Source organism: Chelonoidis abingdonii, chromosome 1 (assembly GCF_003597395.2).
Source record: "Chelonoidis abingdonii isolate Lonesome George chromosome 1, CheloAbing_2.0, whole genome shotgun sequence".
NCBI classification, from domain to species: domain Eukaryota; kingdom Metazoa; phylum Chordata; order Testudines; family Testudinidae; genus Chelonoidis; species Chelonoidis abingdonii.
This window is the reverse complement of record NC_133769.1, coordinates 220855149-220875691: the sequence shown is the minus strand read 5'-3', so window position 1 is coordinate 220875691 and position 20543 is coordinate 220855149. Positions and strand designations below refer to the sequence as shown.

Here is a 20543-nt window from a genome sequence, read left to right as displayed (position 1 = left end):
TACTTAATTTAACAGAGGGTTAAATTTCCTGTCTTGTATGCAATGAATCAGCACCAGGCAACAACACAGTTGTTAATCATGTGCCTTCTGGGCAACCTTGTGATGCTATACCAGGGTTTCTCAAATAGGGGTCGCCACTTGTGTAGGGAAAGCCCCTGGCGAGCTGGGACGGTGTGTTTATCTGCCCCGTCTGCAGGTCCAGATGATCATAGCTCCCTATTGGCCACGGTTTGCGGCCAGTAAGTCCCTCGGCCCGCCGCCGCTTCCAGCAGCTCTCATTGGGCCAGTGGGAGCCGTGATCGGCTGGACCTGTGGATGGGGCAGGTAAACACACCGGCCTGGCCCACCAGGGGCTTTCCCTACACAAGCAGCGACCCCTGTTTGAGAAACCCTGTGCTAGAGCTACTGCAGGGGGAGAAGAATCTCTCTCCTTGCTAGTACAGTATCTGGAGCACTACTGCAGCAAGGATGTTTATACAGAAGCTGCCAAATTGGAAATTGTCCTTAATTTAGTAACTTCATCACTGCGTTTCACTGTACCAGAAATCAAACAGGAATCACTTAATTAACAACACCTAAAGACCTCAGAGTATTCCCTTTTGCTCCAGGGAAAAAAAGACTAATGGTGCATCTAATAAACAGTGTTTTCATTGTAACTTATGCAGCATGCTGAGTCTTGGTGCTGCAGTCTCATTAGATTTATTTTTTTAAGCTTAGCTGTTTGACTTGTCACTTGATGTGAGATTGCTAACAAAATATAAAATAAAATAAAACCTTGTGTGCTGTTTGAAGTTGCACTAATTATTTCTTGTAGTGATTTTCTTATTTTGATGAAAATTGGCATTCTTTCCTTAGAGTTGGAACTGAAGCAACGTCTTTGCATGGTGCATTGTGCTGTCCCAGTTGCTTCCTCTGAAAGATAGTATGAAATCTAGCTGCATCTAGTTAAGATCCCACAAAAGACTGCATTAGCCCTGCTGATGAGGCCATGTTCCAAAACATGTCATAAAATTCTGCCTACCTAAATTCCGGTGCTATTGCTCATGGATGAGACATTCTTCCTCAACTTTTGTCTCTTAAATTGGTGCGTGTTCTGGTGGCTACTGCATTCAACCACAGAGATGGCTATGAAATTGCAAACTAGTACAGATGGCATAACAGCACCCACTACAGAAATGCAGAAAAATCTGTGCAAATTGGCTCAGTTAGGATTTTAACTGTGGAAAAGCTGATCCCCATTTCAAGAAAATGAAGCTAAGAGCATCTCATTTCATCCCCTCCATGTAGTGTTAAAGACTTTTGCCCATCTTGTGTGTTGTCTCCTCTCCCCCACCACACAACAGAAGACACAGCCCAAGCTCTGGGGCATAGTGAGTTACAGTAGTATAGTGGAGTCCATCATACGCGCATTTAACTTATGCAAATTCAACTGTATGCGCTCAGCAAAAAAAAAAAGAGAAATAACGATTCCGCCCACCATTCCACTCAATCAGTGTATGCCCCGGAGTGAGCGTGAGATGGGAGACATGAATCTGCTGTCTCTCTCAGTTCCCAGGTGTGTGTCATAGTGTGAGCATCTCACTGCACTGAGTGTGGTTCTAGTGTTTAAAGATACTGTCAGAGGTGAAAGTAAGCTGGTACAGTCCGGTATGGCGTACCGGCAAGAGCTGGTACGCCATGCCGGACCAGATCAGACCAGCTTCCACAGGCTGGCAATTTAAAGGACCCGGGCCTCCCTGCAGCAACTGGAGCCCTGGGCCCTTTAAATCACTGCAGGAGCCCTGTCACTGCTACCCCAGGGCTCTGGCAGCTGGCCTCTGGCGGTGCTTTAAAGGGCCTGGGGCTCTGGCTGCGGGAATTCCCGGATCTTTAAAGCGCTGCCCGAGCCTGGCTGCCAGAGCTCTGGGGTAGTGGCAGCAGGGCTTGGGCGGTGCTTTAAAGGGCCAGGCTCCCTGCAGCGGCCAGTGCCCTGGGCCCTTTAAATCACTGCCGGAGCCCTGTAGCCAGTACCCCAGGGCTCTGGCAGCAGGACTCGGGAGGCAATTTAAAAGGTCCAGGGCTCCAGCCGCTGCAGGGAGCCCCGGGCCCTTTAAATCACCAGCCTGGGGAAGCCAATCCAGTCTGGCGTCGCGTACCGGCTCTTGCCGGTACATCGTACCGGCTTACTTTCACCTCTGAGTATACTGTGCTTTATTGGCGATTTTTACGGGATTTTCAAGGGTAATTTTGACTATACGCGATTTTCGCCTTACACATTGACTTTAGAACCTAACCCCCGCGTAAGATGCGACTCCGCTGTATATGTTTGCCATGTGAAACATCTCGTTATAGCCTCATTTTTGTAAATTGGCTAAGAGCTAGTAAAAAACATGGCATATTCCTTTTATAGCATAACTGAATGATTCCATGTTATAAAGATATGTTTGGTATATTCTGTACTTCTGATGTATACTCTTTTCTGTTTAAGGAATTGACAAATGAGGCTACTTAATGGATTACTGGAATTCAGCCTGTTTGGTTTATGTGCGAAGAGAGAAGAATCCAGTTATCTCCCAATATGATGTCACTGTTTGTATGATTAGTTAATTTATAAACCCATCTGTTGTCTGACCTAGAGAGACATCCAAGATGATGGATTTCTAACCTGAAATACGGAAACTAAGCTTTCCTCACCCCCCCACCCCCACAATTATACCCGTCTTTTCTCCTCCCTGATTCCCCACCACCACCTTTTAAGTAGCGTTTCAGGGTCTGTAGGTCCTAACTTTGTTTGAAGACGTGCCATAAATAGAAGTTGTAGCCTTTCTAATTGTTGGTACTTTATTATAATGCACTATAGTAAGTCATAAAATAGTAAAATTATTTCCCAGCTACTGTGAATTACCATAGTTATATTTCTATGGTTTCTAAAAGCATTTTTGGTTCAGTAGGCATTGGATTGAAACATCTCTATTGGTATAGGTTTTTTGTTTGTTTGTTTTTTAACACTAACTCAGTGTATAATCTGTACCGGACACTTTAATATCTGCTGGTAATGTCAGCAGACTCTTCTTAAATATTGCTCAAAACATTAAATGAGGTTTATTTTATTGTCTCTTGCATACATTCATGGGATGATCATTGATAAGAACTATTTAAGACACTAAATCCTAACTGTCTCTTTTGGAAGGGGGTAGGCAAAATCAACTTTTTTGTAAAGGCCATTTTTGTATCTTTGCATTGTTTTGAAAGCTAGATTTTACACAGGCACACTGTCCACAGGGGAGCCTGGTAGTCCTTAACAGCCAGTAGCCCTTACAGTTAAAAGGATGTATTGACCCTTGTTGTCCAGTGCTGCGTTTGGTCTTTTCTCATCCCAGTTTAAGATACTACATGATGCACAAAACTTTAGAAAAATGCAGCTATTGCTGTTTACAAAACAGGATCCACTCTAAATAAGTTGTTCTCCCTCATCACTTTCTGTTCTTGATTACATTTAGTGTATCTTAAGGACCAAAAGCTGCTTCTGAATTTGCATCACCATGTTTTAACTTCACAGTGAGCTTGTTTTGTGTCTTGAATTGTGGTGACTGCAAGCCCAAATCAAAGCTTCGGGATACACAAACTTGAGTATCCAAAACTAGGCACTTAAGGTCTAAGCCACAAATTTAGAAATTGCTTTCAGTCCACTTAAAAGTTTAGACCCTGTATATCTGAACAAATAGTCATCTAATATGATTATAGGTTCTTCTCACTTTTCCTGTTTGCATAGTGACAATCTGACAGTAGCAACATAAATTATTTAAAAGTTTATTTGATGGGGCAGAGAAAATGATTCTGCAGTTTCTACATAGGCAAAATGATACTAATGTTACAGTGACACTGAGGAGGAGGGTCAGTGTGGGAACTTTCCTGTCATTTATTTTGAATGTTTCTCATAGATGCACTAGGAGCTAAAGAGAGTGCTTTTGTGTTCAGAAGATCTCTCCTGGTCTGCTTTATGCAAAAGCAGTCATTCTTTAATAAAGCTTTATTTCTCCCATAAACTGTAAAGGAGGAGCTAGTAGAGAATATGAAGTATTGGAGCTACATAAAAGTTCAGGTCTGAACATGTGTTTAATATAAACTGCCTTTTTATTATCAAGTGCAATGAAGTCTGAAAACCTCTGCTTTTTAAATGTTCACTGAGGAATATATTTTCCCATTGGTGCTTGTATAACTGATATTCATGGGAGTCTGATGCATTGGTGGAAATATATAACCTCCCTTCATGTCCATAATCTATTCACTCAGTCCTTAGGTCACTTGAATGTACTTTGTCCACACTAACTGCTGTAAATACCTAGTCTTTGAATATGTGTAGCAATGAAGGTTTCTGGTTTTCAGTATGTATTCAGATGTATCTGTAGAAGTATACTGAAGGAGTGTCATCAGTAAATAATGGTAAAACAACAAAACTCCTCAGCTTTACACAATTCTTAATCTTCATACCCTTTGTGACTTTCTCTCTTCAACCTCACATCTATACTACAGGGACTACATTGGCATAGCTACGGGGTAGTTATGCCATCTTAATTCTGTACCGTGGCTGCAGCCTGCTCCAATATAAGTTTTTCCATTGGTATAGGAACAACACCTTGCCAGGTGATGGTATCTTGGTTGACGGAAGCATGCTTTTGTTGACCTAGCTGCATCTACACAGGGAATTAGGTCGGCATGGCTACATCGCTTTTGGGAGGTGAGTGTTTCACATCCTTGAGCAATGCAGCTATGTTGGACTAACCACCAGTGTAGGCCAGACAAACACCAGGAACCAGTGTCGTGCTAATAGCCCTTGGAGGAGGACACTGTTGAAGGGTGGTGCATACTCTAGAAAATGGGGTTTCTGAATAGTTATTTGCCAAAATTACTTCCCAGGTGGTTATTTTCTCCAGAATAATGCTGAAACACGAAACCTGTAATAAGTAATGAACTGGAAATCATTAATTTCATTGTGTTGCCTTTTACACTGGTGTATCTGTCTTTTGCAAACAGTATTGATTCTGCTGGTTTTCTGACAAATCAAACCTGTTGTGAGATGATGCTGTTCCAACTGCAGTTTGTGAGTAAATGACTAACTTATTTTTTGTGAGATTCAAATTACTGTTACAGATATTTTTTTAAAAACTGTTATTTCAACACCATTGTTAATTTTCTATCAAAATAGCTTATATTAACTGTAAATAACTTGAAAACCTCTTCAAATAAATTGTGTGAATAGAAGTTGACTCTTTTTTTCTATAAGTTGCCAGATTTATGAATTCTTACTCGAGAAACACATTGACATTGAAATACCATGAATAAATTGGCTTAAAAATTTCTCCGTTCTTGCTTGCAGATATGTATTTGCAGAGGAAAACGTGAATGAAAACTTAACATGCAGTATACCATATGTACAGTGTATTACTATCTAAATCACCCCCCATTTATTCAGCTCTTCATAAAATCTTATTTTCCAAAGTTCGGTTAATTGGTTTTGCCGCTTGCTCTCACTTGGGCTGATCAGTGGCATTTTCAGTTGTAAGGATCAGATTTGAAAGTGCTTTGATATTTTTCTGTTTCTAGGTTATTGAAGGAAATAAGACTATCGTACGTTGAGGAGCCATGGCGGTGAGGGGTGGGAGGGAGAGGCGGGGGCGGACTAGTAAAACAATGAAAGGACTACGGTTTGAGGATATTGTTGATCAGTAGGTGGGTGCAGCTGCATGGTACTAAAATCTAGCTGTCTTAAATAGAGAGAGAGAGAGGTTGCGTATGTGGTGACTCTTATTCTCTAAGTGTACATTGTCTCCAAAGGCACACTATGAGTATATGGCCACTACATACTTTACTTCAATGTAAATTGCTGTCATCTATCTGGTTATGGGTCTGAGTAGTAACTGGTGTATAGGTGCATGCAAGTCTCTTGCCATTATATTCAGACCCCCATCTATATCACAAATCCATGTCTGGGACTTGCTGCAAAATCCATCCTTCACACACAATTGTGCCTAGAATACCAACTTCCATTCAATTAAAAAAAATTTTAAAAGCCCTTATGGCCGTGAGTCTGTAGAACATTGGCTCTGTTCTGCATCAAAATGGGTGAATTGTCTTTAGGTATCAAGCTTAACAAAAATGAATGACCACTTCACCGCTGATCTTTTTAGCAGAAACTTCCAGTAGATGGGCTTACTCCACGATACCAAGCCGTTTTCCATTCCTCTGCAGGTATCCAACATGCCGGTGGCCTCTTAACAGCCAAGATTCCAGCTGTGCCCCAGAGAGCTGGCATTAGGAAATACACAAATCACTAGTATATCAAAACCTAAAAATAGCGATGCTAGCACAAAATCGAACTCGATATAAAAATAAGTATGCCTCTTGTACGGACTTATTCTGAAAGGAAGCTCTCAGAACTCCCAGTCTGCTGGAGCAAGGTGCTGTAAAATTAACATGTTTAAAGTTAGGCTTCCAAATAAAGAGACCCTGCTTTGCAGAGACACTGCAAATTTTGGACTAGGTATTTTTTTTTTTCAATACCCAAGTCTGCAAATTTTGGCCATGGTCCATCTGCCTAGAAAATAATGAATCTGTTTCTCATTGAGAAACAAACATACTATGAGATTTAATAAATTCAGGATGATTGTTTTCCTTCTTTATTCAGTACGAAAGGAATGTTTAGCCCAGTGATGCACAAACTTTTCCTGTTGCGCCTACCCCTTACCAGTAGTGGAATCTGTCTGTGTGCCCCCCTCCCACCCCCAGTTGGCTCAGCAGAGGCGCTTGCGCTGAGGGCAGAACTGGGGATGGTGGAGAGTAGGGCTAGAGGCAGAGCTGGCCTGGGAGCAGAGAGGGAGTGAAAGCAGTGCTGGGCTAGGGCCAGAGCAGAGCTGGGGGCAGAGTGGGACTGGATGGTGTTTCTACCCTGCTGCATGGCCCTTAGATGTTCCTCTGGGCCCTCACAGTTGGGGACCACTGATTTAGCCTGATGGAAATGCAAATCATACTGGGGCAAAGGGCCAGTGAATTGCTAGCAGCCCTGCTGACTACAGAAAATTTGGAAAATTTTGCTAGCAGAACTACGGAATAGGATACTTCCCCACGTGGTCCTGAGGGAACAACCAGTGAATTTTGTCAATAGTCAAGTCTTGCACACCTCAGAATATGTGAGTGATCCTAACTGTATGAAAAGTTCTGTGGAGGGGATTAATTTACCCACAGTAACTTAATGGATCTTGAAGATGATGCAGACCTATCTTTGATGTGAAGAGATTAAAGCAACTATTAAAATGCTAAATATAGGTTAAATCCTCTGGGAGGATGGCCTGCGGGCTGTTTCACAAAGCTGCTTCTGATAAGAGAGCTTTTTCTGCAGTCATTTATGCAGAGAAAGTGCCCATTGACTTCAGTAGAAGTTTGCCTGCATTGTGTACTTCAGGTTGCGCCAGGTAGTATTAGAGGCTGAGGAAAAGAAAACATTAGTTCACTGTTTTGTAGAAAGCAGTTGGCCCTTCCATGGCAGCTTTCATCCAAGGATCTCAAAATATTTTTGCCATTTTATTATTTGCCTTTTTTAAAAGGGATTTTGATGTTTAGCTGTTGACAAGGAGTTAACTAGTCAGTTGTTGGTTAGGAATTGCCATACTGGATCAGACTCATGATCCACCTAGTCCAGAGGTTTTCAAACTTGGTTCGCAGCTTCTTTAGGATAAACCCCAGGCGGGCCGCGAGACACTTTGTTGACCTGAGCGTCCACAGATACGGGCACTCGCAGCTCCCAATGGCCATGGTTTGCCGTTCCCAGCCACTGGGAACTGCGAGCAGACGTACCTGTGGATGCTCAGATTAACAAAGCGTCTCGCAGCCCACCCAGGGTTTACCCTGAACAAGCCACACCACCAAGTTTGGGAACCCCTGACCTAGTCTGATATCTTGTCTCCCACAATGACCAGGATCACCCATCTGAGAGAGGCTCAAAGAATCCAGCTGTAGGCAGATGTGGGATAATCTGCTCCCCATGAAGGCCTCATCCTAATTGTTTTAAGACCTGAAGCATGAGTCTTTATCTCTAGCAAAAGTTTAACAAGACTATCCAGAGTATGTGGATAACTTGTGAAACATCCAATCCCTTTTTGAATCTTGCTAAATCTTGGCCTAAGTGACATCCTGGAATAGTGAGCTCCAGAGTCTGATTCCATGTTGTGTGAAAAAGTGCTTCCTTTTATAAGTCTCTACAATTTGCCATCTTTCAACTTCATGGATTGTCTTTGTTCTTGTGTTATGAGATGGGGAGAACAAAAGTTCTCCTACTTTCTCAGTACTATTCAAATTTTTTTTATATATTTTTACCATGTCCCCTCTCATCTCCTCTCTAAGGTAAACAGTCCAAACTTTTGCAGTCTCTCACTATATGATTTTTTTCCATATGCCTAATAATTTTTGTCATCCTTTTCTGAACACCTCTTTAATTCTACAATATCCTTTTTGAGATGGGATGGCCGGTATTCTATATTAGGGTGTGTTATGAATTGAACATAATGGTATGTTTTCAATATTAATCCCAACCGTGTGGGTATGTTTGTGGTCTCCAAAAGTTGACCTAGTATTAAATAATCTTTTCTAATAGAGTGTGTCATCAGAAACTGTAAAACACTTTACATACTTAAGCCCCTTATTTTAATAAATTATAACAGATCATTATAAGTAATTATTCCATGTTAGTGTTGAGTGGTTTGTTTGGGAGGCTGATCTAATAAGTTTCATTTATCTTTCCCTATATGCTTACAGGTCAAATAGAATGCAAATGTGGGCTTGTCTACACCCTAAATTGGTTTGAAATCAGTTAAGTTAGTACAATGCCCTCTAATGTGGACACAGTTATATCGGTGTAAAGGTGCCTTGTACTTGTGTAGCTTATTCCTATAAATTTAGGGGAATTCTGTTCCCTTAGCTGTGTGCATTAATACAGTCATTACTTATGTGCCCACATATTTTTTTTCCCCACATGACCTCTGCCTTGACTAGTGCTTAGGCTGGATGATGATCACTTAAGTAGCTGTTCCATATTTTAGTTTTAAACTCATCGCTCAATGAATGGCCTATGATTTAGTGCACACTGCTCAGTCTACATGTTTCCTCTTCCTGGCCTGCCTCATCATCTCCTTTTCATTGCAGTCAGGTGGATTCCTCTTCTGTGCTGTGTGGATGCAAGCAGGGGGTCATTGAAAGCACATGGGGTAGGGAGGAGAGACTCAGTGCTCTCTGTTCTGTTGCCCAATCCCACACTAGCCTGCAGCAGCCACTAGTGGGGAAGTCCATGCTCCAGTCCTGGGCTGTAGGGAGCATGTTCATTTGCTCTGGGGGGATGGCACATATATAGTCTGGCCAACACTGGCATCTATCAGAGGCTTGAGTATGCACAGTGATGACAGAATCTTCAGAGATATTAATGGCTAAGCTAAGCATCTACTGAGCATGTGCTAACTCTGATTTTTTATTTTTTTTTTTTTTTTTTTTTTTTTAAGGCTTATATCTTGGCTACGTTTGTGCACGTTTTCACAAAAATAGCAAAATGCACATCCTTGACCTAAAGTTCACTTCTGCCAAGTTTCAAGTCCCTACTCGGAAACGGGGGGATGCTAGTTTCTCAAAGAAAGGGTTGCTAATGTTTTTTTTTTAAATGGGAAACATATTTTCCCCTGGCCTTAGTCTCAGAAACAGCTCAATCATTTTGGCTAAAAGTTTCCAAAACAAATTTAGCCTGAGCAAGAAAACCAGCATAGAAAACATCATCTCAAATGGTTCAAGTTGGTAAAGTTATAAGCAACATAAAACAGGGTCTTACAATAGAAAGTGTCAGACAACCTTAATTATGCAGTGCACCTGTCCAGCCTATAATAAATTAATCATCTAGTTCTATTCACAGTGGTAGGGGGATAGGATAGTAAGATATGGTCCTCAAGCAGTTGGACACTTGAATTGGCAGTGAGTTGTGTGACAGTTACAGTTTTTGAGTGTGTGACTGTAATCCTTTGCTGTTTAATGGCCATTACAGCTCATATCAGTAAAGGGAATTGTGTGTGTATATATAGTAGATATGAATAAAAGAGGCTGTGTTTATGGTCACTTCCTTCTTTCCTAACAACAAGATAACCCCCACTTAGTAGCCAGACCTCTTGCTGGTTTCCAGTCCATTCCTGTTACTACAGGATTATCTCTCTTTCTTCCAGGCGCATTTGTTATACGCAATCCGTTTTCATTTCTACCAGATGTGAATATTAACTCGAGAAGTAGGATTCATTACAGCTTTATTTCAACTTCTGTGTTTAAACAGAAACCCTGTTGCAGACTATACAAGTGAAACTTCAGGAATATGCCAGCTGAGCAGAGTAAGAGGCTCACAGCTGTGCCAATGCACTTTGGGAATGTCCTGTTGGAAAGAAAAGGAATTCTGATAGCGTACTAGTGTTCCTTGCAAGGCACTCTAAAATTACATCTCACCAAGCACAACATCGGCTTCCCTAGGCTTACAGCATCCCAAACCATTCTCCTATATCTCATCCTCAATTACTCACAAAATCCCTCCCTAAAGCCAGGATAAGATCCTCTAAGAACCTTAGAAGCACATTAGTACTAAATTAGCCAAAGCAAGAGACTCAGGTAGGTTAGTCATGCCCCTGGAGACCTAAAATCTCCTACAGACTAGGAAACTAAGGCACAGAGTTTGTGGCCCAAGCTTGCTCAGCCTCACTTAATTTCCCAGGCTCAGTGCTGTCAGGGCATGGTTCTGAGTCTGCCTAGCTGAGGTGAAGTGCTGGGTACCTGTCTCTTAGGGTTAGGGTGGCCAGATGTCCTGATTTTATAGGGACAGTCCTGATATTTGGGGCTTTTTCTTATATAGGCTCCCACCCTCTATCCCAATTTTTCACACTTGCTGTCTGGTCACCCTACTTAGGGTCTACCCATTCTTGGCCCTCATGGCCCACTCATATCTCTTTGAGCCAATGTTATGCCATGCTCAGTTCCCCATGGTGATTACAATACTGTGTGCTTGTGGTGCAGGCCAAGCATGTCTGCTCTTGGTTCCCAGCCTACACCTTGCCTGGTCTTAATATTCTATGTGTTTCTGCCATTCGCCAAGCCTTCCTGTTCTTAGCTCCAGGTCCCTGTTGTTGCCTGTGTCTACGCTGCAAAGAAATGCTTGTGGCAGCCACTCTGGGACTACAGACCTGGTTGCTCTGTGGTGCTAAAAATAGCCATAACAATGTTCCTGCTTGTGCTCTAAAATCCAGCGAGAGTGTTGGGTTTCAGAGCCCGTGCTTCAGCCCAAGTAGGAACATCTACCCAGCTATTTTCAGTGCCATATTATGAACCATATGAGCCCAAGTCTGCAGACTGGGCTCTGAGATTGCTGCTATAGACTATGCAGTGTAGACATACCTGGTGAAGTGTCGATGGCATATTCTGAGCTTGCCTCATCTCGGCCCTTACAGTTTGCCTGTATCATGCATGAAGCTGTCCTCAGTTCCTACTGTGTATCAGCACTGGCATGCCTGGGGCTTGCACTAACCCTGTCCATTTACAGCTCCACCCCCCACTAATAGATTTGTATGAATATGCCTTGCATCCAACAAGTTCATAATCTGCTGCACACCCAAGTCTAGCACAGTCTGTAATATAGGCCACACTGTTCTCCATGCCTAGTCTCACTCTATGTCTGTGGCATGTAGCAAGCATGCCTATTCTTGGGTGCCTGCTCTGGTCCCAGTTCCCTGGTCCTGTGATATGCCCCACACCTGCCTGTTTTCCACTCCCCATCTTATAGCTGTGGGTGACCAAGTTGTGCACCTACCCAGTCCATTCTCAGCTACATGTCTCAGCCTCAGCATGGACCAAACCAAGCTTCTCTTAGCTGACAGCCCCAGTTGAAACTGTGCGCCTCTGGCATGCAGCAAGTATGCCACACCCAAACCTCATCATTGTGTATTTGGGCTATGCATTGAGCCTGCCTGTTCTCACCTCCCTGCCCCAGTCTTAGAGCTCTGTGCCTGCACGTTGTGTCTGCACATTGTCTGTTCTTTGCTTCCGTGCTCGGTACAGTGCTGTGTGCCTGTGACATTCACTGGGCCTGTCCAGTGTCAGTTTCCCTGCCCAGTCTCAACAATGTGGGTCTGTGGCCTACACTGAGCCTGCCTCATCTCAGCCAGGGCTGGTTATCAGCACTATGTACTGAGCTTTCACCTCAGCTTCCCAGTGTATATCAGCATTGAGTGTCTGGGGTGTGTACTGAACCTGCCCATTCTCAGCTACACGGGCCAGTCCCAGCAGGATGTGTCTACAGCGAGGACCAAGTCCATCCATTCTCATTGTGGCTAGTTCTCTGAAAACATCTGCTCAGTGTGCAGTGGCAGTCAAAAAAGCTAACAATGTTAGGAACCATTAGGAAAGGGACAGACAAGACCATGCCACCATATAAATCCATGGTAGGCCCACACCTTGAATACTGGGTTCAGTTTTGGTTGCACACTCTCAGAAAAGATATATTAGAGTTGGAAAATGTACAAAGTCACCCAACAAAAATGATTAAGGGTATGGAACAGCTTCTATCGAGGAGAGATTAAAAAGATGGGACTGTCATTTTAGAAAAGAGATGACTCAAGGGGGATATGGTAGAGGTCTTGAAAATCATGACTGGTGTAGGGGAAGTGTTATTTATCCCTTTATGTAACACAAGAACCAGGGGTCACCCGATGAAATTAATAGCAGGTTTAAAACAAACCTAAGGAATCATTTATTCACACAGCACACAGTCAACGTGTGGAACTCATTGCTAGGGGATGTTGTGAAGACCAAAAATATAACTGGATTAAAAAAAGAATGAGACAAGTTTATGGAGAATAGATCCATCAATGGCTTTAAACCAAGATGGTCAGAGACACAGCTGCATGCTCTGAGTGTCCCTAAACTGCTGACTGCCAAAAGCAGGGCCTGGAAGATGGTATGGATCACTCAATCATTGCCTTGTTCTATTCTTTCCCTCTGAAACACCTAACATTGGCCACTGTCAGAAGACAGGTTACTGGCTAGATGGTCCACTGGACAGACTCATTATGGCCATTCTTATGCATCCCACTCGTAATTTTCTGCATCTGTAGCGTTCAGGAAACTGCCCAAACCCATGATCTACCGCTGTATGGCTGTGATACATACCGAGCCTACCCGTTCCCGTTACTGAATGTTCGTGCCATGCACTAAGCCAGGAATTGTCTACTCAGGACTGTATGTCTATAACATATAATGACCACACCAGTTCTCTGCTCCCCATTTTGCTCTCAGCACTTGCTTTCTATGGTATTACCTGAGCCTGTTCTGCCCATCTGTGCTCAGTGCTCTATGCCCATGCACAGAGTATGTCAGTGGCACAGGACAAGCCCATCTGTTCTCAGCAGCCATTCCCAGTTGTAATGTGGTGTGCCCGTGGCATGCCGCACACCTGCACAGTCTCAGTTCTCCATCCCGTTACTGAGCCAGCCCATTTTCGACTCTGTCCCATCACAACACTGTGTCCTGACCACCCCGTCTCCCACAACCTTGGTGACTGCCTGAACCACTGGGTGATGGGGAAAAGGTTGATGCTACTAGCCTGTTGCAAGAAAGGGCTGACCAGGCTTACGTGCCTAACTTCAGGCATGGGCTTCAAGTGGCGTTAGGGGTTTAACTCCCTGTGCCAGGCAAGACTGGGGCAGAGAGAGTTAAAAAAAACCATGGTGGCAAGTCTCAGAGGCACGGGCAATTGAATAGTGTTCCGGAGGGCTTAAGAGAGCAATCCAGACTTTTGGGCCTGGGGTCTATGACCACGCCCCACCCCCTGCTCCTTGCAGGGATTCAGAGCCCAGGCTCTAGCCCAAACTTGTTGCTGCAGGTCTTTTGTAAACCTCTCCTTTGTGCCGCCAGTCCTGAGCATGCCAATTCTCAGCCCCCCATCCCTGCATGTCTGTGCCATGCTCCAAGCCAGGCCATCACCACCAGCCCAGCTCAGAGTTGTGTCTCTATAGGCATGGTTCCCAAACTGTTCAGGGGTGTATCCCCCCCCTCGCACAATCTCTGAACACAACCCTCCCTCCCTCCTTCCCCCACAGCTGAGAGAACGGTCACGCGGACGGGGTAAAGGTGCCTAGGCTGGGGCCACAGTTGGGACCAGGAGTGGAGCTCGGTGACACTCCCTCCCTGCTCCCTGTGGGGTTTGTCTGGGCCCCAGCCATGCCCCCCTACCCCACCCCAATGGTCCTCCACACCCCCGGTCTACAGCAAATAGTGACCATACCAGGTCTCTGTGCCCCATTTCAGTCTCGGCAGTTGCTGGCTGTATTATGAACTGAGCTTGTTTGTTCCCAGCTACATGACCAAGCCTAACTGTGTGTATGTGTCATGGAGCAAACAAACCTGGCCTCAGCACCCTATTTTGGCCTCACTACAAGGTGCCTGTGATGTACACCACTTCTGCCTGGCCGTGCCAGGCACCAAGCCAGCCCATTCTCAGCTACACAGCCTAATCGCAGCATGGGCTGTCTGCGGCACAGACCAATCCCACCCCTTTTCAGCTCCCGCCCACTATCAACTCCAGTTGTAAGGTGGGTGGGGGGTTAGTGCTGTGTGCTTATAGCAGGAGGCGGCAACCTTTCAGAAGCAGTGTGCCGAGTCTTCACTTATTCACTCTAATTTAAGGTTTCACGTGCCAGTAATACATGTTAACATTTTTAGAAGGGCTCTTTCTATAATATATAACTAAACTATTGTTGTATGTAAAGTAAATAAGGTTTTTTAAATGTTTAAGAAGCTTCATTTAAAATTAAATAAAAATGCAGAGGCCCCTGCAGACCGGTGGCCGGGACTTGGGCAGTCTGAGTGCCACTGAAAATCAGCTTGCGTGCTGCCTTCAGCACCTGTGCCATAGTTTGCCTACCCCTGGCTTATAGCATACACTGACCACACCTGTTCTCTGAACCCCCTTTTTTCAGTCTGAGCACTTGCTCTCTGTGCCAGGCATTGAGATTTTCTGTTCTAATCTCCCCACCCCAAACCATTTACGTGACTGTGCTATGGTGTTTGGTAACTACTATGCACTGAGCTTGTTGATTTTCAGGGTCCCTCCATAGGCTCCAGGTTATGTTCCTGTGCCATGCTCTCCCTCAGCTCCTTGCCCCAACCTTAGCGCTTTGTGGCTGTTTGCTATATGTCTGCGCACAGTGCTGTGTACCTGTGCCATGCACATGCTCATCTCCCCACTTTAACAGCCAAACTCTGTGTGCGTGCATGCGTGTGTGTGTGTGTGTGTCATACGCTGAGCCTGCCTTATCTGAGTACTGAACTGCTGCAGTCTCAGATGGCACTTTAGCCCATACCAAGCATGCACTGAATTATCCATTTCATGGCAAAGTAGGACTGGAAGGATCCACAAGTCATCTAATCCAGGCTCCTGCACTCAAGGCACGACTAACTAGACCATTCTTGACATGTGTTTGTCTAACCTGCGCTGGAAAAAAACCTTCAAGGACAGAGAGGCCACAACCTCCCTAGGCAATTTCTTGACTTCCTTATGTGTATCAACAGTATGTCCCTGTGGCATGCACCAAGCCTGGTCTTTCTCAGGTCTTCTGCTCCAGATAGTAGTTCTGGATGAGCATGTCGTGCACCTAGCCAGCCTGTTCTCAGTGCCTGCCCCAGCTGTAGCATGGACCAAATAACCCCCGTCTTCGTTTCCAGCCTCAGTCATAGTGCTGTGTGTATATAACCATACAGATCTATGATTGAAGCTGGGAACAACAACACATGCCCATTCTCAGCTCCCCTCTACCCAGGCAGCAGTTCCTGGGTGCTGTGATATGCAGCAAGCCTGTCAGTTCTCAGGTCCCCAACCCGATCCCATTACTGAATACCTGATTCAGTCTGTGCTCAACTCCCCATCCTTTTTCCATACAACTGGGCACTGTGCTGTGTGTGCTCATACCATGCACCAGCCACGCCTGTTATCAATGCCCCATTTCAGTCTCAGCACTTGCGTTCCATGGTATGAACTGAGTCTCTCTGTGCTCAGCTCCCCTGGCCACACTCAGTTTAGTTTACCTGTACCATGTACTCAGATGGCCTGGTTTTAGTGCCTCCTGTGTATCTATCGGCACTAAGTGATTGTGGCATGCACTGAATGTGTCCATTCTGAGCATCCCACCTAGCTAATAGCTCTGTGTGCCAAGGCCAGGCACCAAGCCAGCTCAGTCAGCACTGTGCATCTGTGGTATGGCGCAAAGAAACCTCAGCTCCCAACCCTAGCTGTAACTCTGCATGCTTCTGGAATACAGCAAGCCTGTGCTTTCTTATCTTCTGTTCACAGCCCTCATGCTGTGTGCCTGTGATATACCACAAGTCTGCCTGCGCTCAGCTCCCCCCCACCTCTGATCCCATTACTGAGTGCCTGGCCTATTCCCCCTGCAGTGCTGTGTACATATGGCATATGCCTGTTTTTTAAATCTTAATAGTTGCTTTTTGTGCCGTGCATCAAGCTTGCCTGTGTGCATTTCCCCACCGCAGTCTGTTTACTGTGTGTGTCTGTGCCGTGCACTGAAGCAGCCTGGTCAGAACTCCGTGCCCAAGTCTCACAGCTCTGCCTACCTTGTCTGCTCTTCTCTCCCAGGCTGTGGGTACTGTTCTGTGTGCCTGTGTTATGTGCCAATCCAGCCTGTTCTGCACTCATAACTCTTGCCTTGCAATGTGTGATTATACCAGGGACTAGCCTGCCCCTTCTAAGCTCCGCACACTGGGCTTAGTGCTGTGCGTCTGTGGCATGCATTTCCTGGTTTTAGCACTCCACCCTGGACTTAGCTTTGTGTGCCTGCACCATGCCAGTCTCAGTTAATCCACAATGCTGGCACTGTGTGCCTTTGGCATGTAGCATGTTTGCCTGGTCTCAATCTGTCACCCTAATCTCACAGCTGCATGCCCTTGCCATCCACCAAGCTTGCCAGTTATCTTCCTGCAATGCTACTTGTCCGTGGCAGTCACTGAGCAAGTCTGGTTACAGCTCCACACCCTAGTCTCTACGTCTGGAGTCTTTAGCACGCACTTGGCTCCTCATTCTTAACTGTCTCCCTTGTCCCAGCATTGTGTGCCTTAGACTTGCACTGCCTGTGTCAGGTCCCCATTTTCTGAGGGATGTGTTAGTGGCATTCACCAGCCCTGCCCAGTTTCACTTCCCTCCACTGCTCTCTATGCTGTGTGCATGTGACAGGTACCAAGCATGTTTGTCCTCAGCTCCCCAACCCAGTCATAGCTCTGGGTGCCTGAACTATATGCTGAATCTGCTGTTCTCAGCTTCTCACCGTATGGCATGCACTAAGTATATCTCCCAACAACAGTCTCAATGCAGTGAGCGTGTAGCTTACACTGCCCATGCTAGTGCTCAGCTACTAGCTCTCCAGGCCCATTACAGTGTGGCATGTCTAAGGCCTGACCCATGCCTGCCCATTATCAGAACATGTTTAATGGTACTGCAGTCAGGCCTGACCCACTAACGCTGCTAAATATAAACGGAGCCAACAAAATCGTCATTTTAATGTAATCCCTTTTTGATGAGGATAAATCAGGGTTCAGCAGCCTTTCAGAAGTGCTGTGCTGAGTGTTCATTTATTCAGTCTGATTTAAGGTTAGTGTTTTTAGGTCTCTTTCTATAAGTCAATAATATATAACCAAACTATTGTTGTATGTAAAGTAAATAAGGATTTTAAAAAGTTTAAGAAGTTTCATTTAAAATTAAATTAAAACGCAGAGCCCTCCCTCGGACCAGTGGCCAGGACCCAGGCAGCATGAGTGCCACCAAAAATCACCTCGTGTGCTGCCTTCGGCACGTGTGCCATAGGTTGCCTACCCGTGGGCTACATATTTAAAGCATACCAGAAAATTAAATTACTTTAACTTAGTCACTTACAAAACCCCAACAAGTTTACAGGGTCCCTCTAAAAACTGTTTGAGTGATTAGTTGAGTGCATTGATTGATAAAACTTGATGCGCTCTCTTGCTTCCTTTTTGAGTCATTAATCTCTATTTCCCTTTCCTAAACAAAGTTCATCACAGCCTGTTCACTGGAACCACACATGGTTGAAGGTTTTTCCAAAGAACAGTGCAACAAAACAGATTTGTCTCCACTTTCATTTCTCTATCCAAGCAGATGTTAAGGAAATGCAGTTCTGGTTGTAAAAACAAAACTCTTATTTGATCAGCTGGGTAGCTAGATACTGCCGGCCCAATTCATGAGCCTTGCTTTATTTGAGTAAACAGCGCTTTGTACTAAGAAGCCATTGGCACAGATGTGATATTTATGTTCGTTTTTAACAAACCCAACTTTGCTTTGCCGCTGGATGACGTCTTTCACCATTTACTAATACAGCCTGAATTAGCATTAGGAAAATGTCACAAGCAAATTGTAAATGATCGTGTAGTTTATGGGGCAGTCGCAGTATGAAATGCTCCTAGGTGGCTATGCAAGTTCTGCTTTTAATTTGGGGCTTTGATTTATTAAGTATAACAACCATAAATTATATTTTCTGAGCAAAAGAGCAGAGAATTGTTTTCGTTTTCTTAATCACCTTTTTTTTTGCTTTAGCTCAAAAATTACCAGCTGTTTTTAATTAAAAACAAGACACTTGTTGACTTCACTCATTTTTCATGGAAGCTAAATTCACTTATAATAAAAGGTGCTCAACTCACAGCACTGTAATGTGAAGGCCTGTGTGTAGCCACATAACAAGTCATGCATGGACAGCAGACTACCTATGCTTCACAATGTCCTCCCTCATGTTCCACATAAACAGGGAAGGCAGCTCACTCCCTGCCACCTCTTTTGAAATTACAAAGTGTGGTGTAGCCACCTATTCACTAGGAACTGAAGGAGCCCCCCATAACTCATTGCCTACAGGCCAGCACCATTAAAGGGAAGTTGCCTTTAGCCACCAGAGCCAGATTTGACTCAGTAATCCAGTAACTGGAAATTCTGTAAAAGCAGCAGAGAATCCTGTGGCACCTTATAGACTAACAGACGTTTTGGAGCATGAGCTTTCGTGGGTGAATACCCACTTCGTCAGACGAATGTAGTGGAAATTTCCAGGAGCAGGTATATATATGCTAGCAAAGAAGCTGTCCAGGCTCCTGTTTGTTTGCAAGTCTTCAGGATCCTGAATGTGCACACATATATCAAATTCAGGCTCTCTTTGCAGAGCTAATGGGAGTTTTGGTGACTCAAGGAAAGCAGGCTTGACTTTTAATGAACACATGGAGTTTTTTCAGGGTGAATCACCCTTTGCAACAGTCCAGCACCAAGCCTATACGGTATTGCCATGACTGATCATTCAAAAAAACATGTCATGTCCCTCCAAAAACTGAGATTGGCTTAAAAAATCATGATTTTTAAAAAAATAACAAACAACAATGGATTCTTTCTATTACTTGCCTTCTGGTTTTTGAGCGTTTAGGGTTTCATATTTTCAAGCTTTTATCTGCAACTGCATGAGCTATAAAAATTTTTTTTTTTTTTTTTTAAAAAAGAGCTACTCCTATAATCACATAACTCCAGGACCTTGAGTTTTAAGAAAAACAACAAATATTGCAAGACTCATGATAAAATCTCAAGACTCAGCAACATTGGCTATGCACCAATTAAATCATACCTATGGCCTCAAAACAAGGCTTACGTGGGATGTAAGCAATGCACGGTCCTTGTGTTGGACTTTTGTACAAAGACAAATATCACCTTTAATTATACTGAAATATTTATTATTTTAGGTCACCTGTGAAAGGGCTCCCGTTCAGGGTTGGGGGAATAAGAGAAGGCAGGGTTTTATGCCATATGCCAATGGAGTGTGTCTACATATCAGTGATATTTATGTGGTTCCCCCATCACCTTAGTATTTGAACACCTCACAATTAGCGTATTTATCCTCACAACATCCCTGTGAGGTACAGAAGTGCTATTACCCCCATTTTACAGATAGGAAACTGAGGCACAGAGAGGCTAAAGCCCAAATCCATAGAGATATTTAGGCTCCTAACGTCCATGGAAGTTAGATGCCTTTGAGGATCTGGGCCTCAATGACTTGCTCAAGGTCACAGAAGAAAAGAGTAGTGATTTGAACACAGGTCTTCCAACTCCTGAGCTAGAGTGTACAGCAGGCTACTACAGTTAGCAGACTGACCAGTTGTCGGGCTGTAGTCATTGCCTTGAAAAAGCACGATGCTCAGGAACAAGTCCTGCTCAGCCATTTGTGGCACATCATCCTTCCCTAAGTGTCACTTAAAACTTGTGAAAGCGCACAACAAAAATAAATAAAAACAATTTACAAATCCAGAGTACTGTGATTGCATCTATTTATCAAGTTTACCAAGTAATTGTGTAAAGCAACTCAGTTTAAAGCACTGCACAAGTTTTAATTAAAATTCACATCTATATAAAACAAGGAATTCATAGAGTCTTATACTTGTACCTTGACAGAAGAATTTTA

The 20543-nt window shown here is 44.1% G+C and overlaps 1 protein-coding gene across 5 annotated transcripts in view; it reads left to right on the top strand.

Moving 5' to 3' along the window:
- The window catches only part of GK (glycerol kinase), a 52252-nt gene extending 47011 nt beyond the window's left edge, over positions 1–5241 (top strand). For 4 of the 5 annotated variants that reach the window (XM_075059884.1, XM_075059869.1, XM_032777792.2 and 1 more), the window contains one exon: positions 2468–5241. In XM_075059884.1, coding sequence (XP_074915985.1) covers positions 2468–2481 — 14 coding nt within the window. In that variant the 3' untranslated portion in view covers positions 2482–5241. Of the gene's footprint in view, positions 1–855; positions 923–2467 lie in introns of all 5 variants that reach the window. The other variant, XM_032777788.2, reaches the window with a different exon arrangement.
- Positions 5242–20543: the final 15302 nt, after the last annotated feature.